The sequence below is a fragment of the Anarrhichthys ocellatus genome, unplaced genomic scaffold (assembly GCF_004355925.1).
Source record: "Anarrhichthys ocellatus isolate YVR2014 unplaced genomic scaffold, GSC_Weel_1.0 scaffold347, whole genome shotgun sequence".
Taxonomy (NCBI): Eukaryota; Metazoa; Chordata; class Actinopteri; order Perciformes; family Anarhichadidae; genus Anarrhichthys; species Anarrhichthys ocellatus.
Window position 1 is genome coordinate 54,357 of NW_022280341.1, and position 3,526 is coordinate 57,882.

The following is a 3,526-nucleotide window of genomic DNA, read 5'->3' on the forward strand; positions in this document are numbered from 1 at the left end:
TTATAATCCGTGAGCTGTATCTCTCTGTGTGCTCATTTTACACAATAGATGTCTTTTTAAGTACTTCCTGAAAGTCTTGTCTCTTAAGCCATAGATGATTGGAGTAATGGATCGTGGCAGGACCTGTGCAATAATATAACAGGCAAACAGAGAGTCTGAATAATTCTTAGGGAACCATAGCAGCAGAGGCTGCTTTAACTGGGGTGTTGCATATGATGCCATACAAAGCAGCAGCTGGAACCCATGGAGGAGGATTGTGTTTCTGGCCTTTTTAGCATCTAAGCTAGCTTTTTTTGCAGTGAACAGGATGTTGAAGTAAGTGTAAAAGATAACAAACCAATCTATAACCAGATACACAATATAGGTGACATCTTTCTTCTTGATGATGAGGGGATTTGAGAAGACGGTTTCTCTGAGACAGAAGACTCTGGAATGAAAGAAGTCCAGCGGCTCTATGGCCAAAGTGATGAACAGATCAGGAAGAACAGACAACATGCTTGTCGCCCACATTAAAGCGATCAGCATTAACGTTCTCCTGACGGTACAGATCTGCACGTGGCGAAGGGGGACGCAGACGGCGATGTAGCACTCCACCGCCATGCAAGCCAGGTTCAGAGGGGTGTTTTCAGTGGTGAAAAGAGCAAGTAGGATGAAGATGCTACAGACGGAGACATTTATTTTGTAGATGGTGTAGCTGATGACGAACAGGATGACAGTCAGCGTGACTTGGATCATGTCGTTGACCACCAGGTGAATAATAAGGATGTAGCGAGGATTCGTGTAGAAGATCTGGAGGATGGAAGTAAAGATTTATTCTACTGGAGAACAGCATTAAACATGAATAGCAATACTGAACATTAACATCTTAATGGTTATTCAATTCCTGACAATCTGCTGTCAAATCATTTCGATATGAATACTTTCAGCGTTGCTTAGGTTCGAACAATATGATAATATGTATTGAGAGGCAATATAAACTTGCAGACACTTTTTCTACTTTGGACTTGGTTAACAAAAACATATTCTCATTGTTTAAAATCTATTTATTTCCATTTACTTCACTATATGGTACTATACTGTGCTAGTGATGCAGTTATAGATACAGTGGTAGACAATTTTCAATATTGTCCGACTATAACTAGAGGCTGACAGATACTGTATGTTTGTAGAACTGAGTTTTATATTTGGGGGTTTATAGAGTTATGACCAAGGTAAGTAGTGAGTGGGTCGTATTAAAGTTACAGATTATGTAATATTTCAGCTGTTACCAATAAGTTTATGATGATCTGTTTATCAGTCAACCCCAACCATAACACAGATCAAGGGTTGCACATTTACTTTAAATACTGAAAGGTTTATTTCAGTCCTGATGAATGAGCATTTACAGTATGCTTTGCTATTTGTACATTACGTTGTTCTAATAATCATTAAACATCACACAAAATAAGTGGTAATTCTGTAAATTTCTTGAAAACGGGCCAAAATCAAACTGGTTCAAGAGAGACAATAGCCATACTTATAAATAAATATTAATCTGCAACCTCACGTACGCTCATATTGCACCGGCGTGCCGGGAAACCACGAGGTAGCAGCTTCATCACAGTAAACAGTTACTGCCTACAAGTGGCGATATGAATAGAGTATCGAATTTTAACGCTATAAATAAACAGGGTGTCACTTTCTGCATCTGTGTAATGTTAACAACAAACACTCATCAGGTGTGTCATACCTTTCAGACTCTTTTTATTAGAGATGTTCTGATACTGTTTTTCCTTCTCGGTACCGATTCGGTACCAGCGTCTTAACAACAATGAGTCCTGTTCAACAGTAATTATTTGAATCATCCCATACATACGGGTTCATATGCATGAAATGTCCCGTCTGTAATAAAGCGTCCTCCGTGGGGTTCAGTGTCTGCATAAACCAGAACTACTGGAAGACAAAAGAAGTCAGGAAGTATGACACAGTTTCTGTCTTAAAAGTGTTTATTCTTAACATCAAAGCAACCGCATGTTTATTTATATTGCAAACGTAATTATTCTATTTCTAGACCGTACTCTGTTCAAAAGGCCAAAGAGTGTTTACTGTGGTGACGCAGCCGCCTTTTCTTCTTCATTGTTCACCTTTAATGAGCCGCTGTCTGAACTCATCACAGAGTGTTTGTGAGGGAAGAAGCCCCACTCGTTTGAACATTGACTGAATGTTTTTATAGTTCCATAAAAAAAGAAATGGAGTGACTAGTCTTCTGTAGAAGTGGTTCTCCCACTTCAAATGTAGTAAAACATAGATAGTTGTATACAAATGTAGTAATACATAGATAGTTGTATACAAATGTAGAAGGCTGAACCTGTTATTTCAATGTGTCAGATAAATCTGGAATCAACATTGAATATCTTCTGCTGCTAGTAAAAGACTCCGACTCACTAATTTAAATTATAATCTGCAGCATATTTCTTTTTTGTTCCCACATAATTAAAGGAGCATCATACCTGGTGGTTATGAAAGGTGTGAATGAGGGCAGCATTGATGTAGTTGATGGAGATGCCGAGGACCACGACGATCACGTTCTTGATCACAGCTTTAGTGAAGGAGTCTCGGTACTCCAGAACCACGGTCACATTGACGGACGACACGTTCATCTCTAACAAAGGATTGTAAATATTGACAATAATTGAAAAGAAATTCCAATATTGACCCTTTGAGTGAAACATTCCCAAAGAAAATGTGTTATTACATACTTATTTATTCTTAAAACTATCAGTTGTTGTTTACTGTTATGAACATTATTATGATTCAAAATAACATTTATATTCTATTCGAGCATCACTTCCCATTATGAGTGGCAGAGTGTGAAATTTACAGTTTTAGTTTTTACTCATCGACAATATTTCTATCTATATTAATCATAGATATTCAATTTCAATACTTTATCCTCCAAAACATCTGAAGCCAGAGTTGATGGGAGCTGAAAGTTTTTCTGTCCAGCAGTAAGAAAAAGGAACACCAACCCGACCTGAGTGGTTCCTCCAGCAGACCGATCGCAGGACCAGAGAAGTCCTGAAGAACACACCTGTAGACTAAACCTGTCACAACCAGCCGACGTGGTCTTATTCACATACTCTGAACCAACCAATCTCTAGTTTCAAGTCTTCTTCAATACAGCATGATGTTCATTTAGTACATTATGGTCCATTTAGAGTCACACAGACCATAAAGCAGGGGATGCTTTAGGGCGGGGCTACACGGTGATTGACAGGTCTCTACCAGAGACGTATACGGTGTCTCTACGTCACTCCTCCTCAGTCCAGATATGGTCACTTCCTGTTCACTGGTTGATTAAAAAAAACAACATGGCGACTGCCGTAATCCAAAAATATTGTTATTATTACCACTATTATTATATTTATGAATCTATTATTTTCATGCATTCATGTGTTTATGTGTTCATGTCTTCATGTGTTCATGTGTTTGTTCATGCATTCATGTGTTTATGTCTTCATGTGTTCATGTGTTCATGTGTTTATGT

The 3,526-nt window shown here is 38.3% G+C and overlaps 1 protein-coding gene across 1 annotated transcript; it reads right to left on the reverse strand.

Moving 5' to 3' along the window:
- Positions 1-2,639, reverse strand: LOC116401327 (odorant receptor 131-2-like). The gene is made up of 2 exons (XM_031879679.1): positions 2,490-2,639; positions 1-789 (listed from the first exon to the last, which is right to left on the reverse strand). Exons 1-2 carry the CDS (start codon positions 2,637-2,639, stop codon positions 1-3), a joined length of 939 nt encoding a protein of 312 aa, XP_031735539.1.
- Between the last annotated feature and the right edge of the window lie 887 nt (positions 2,640-3,526).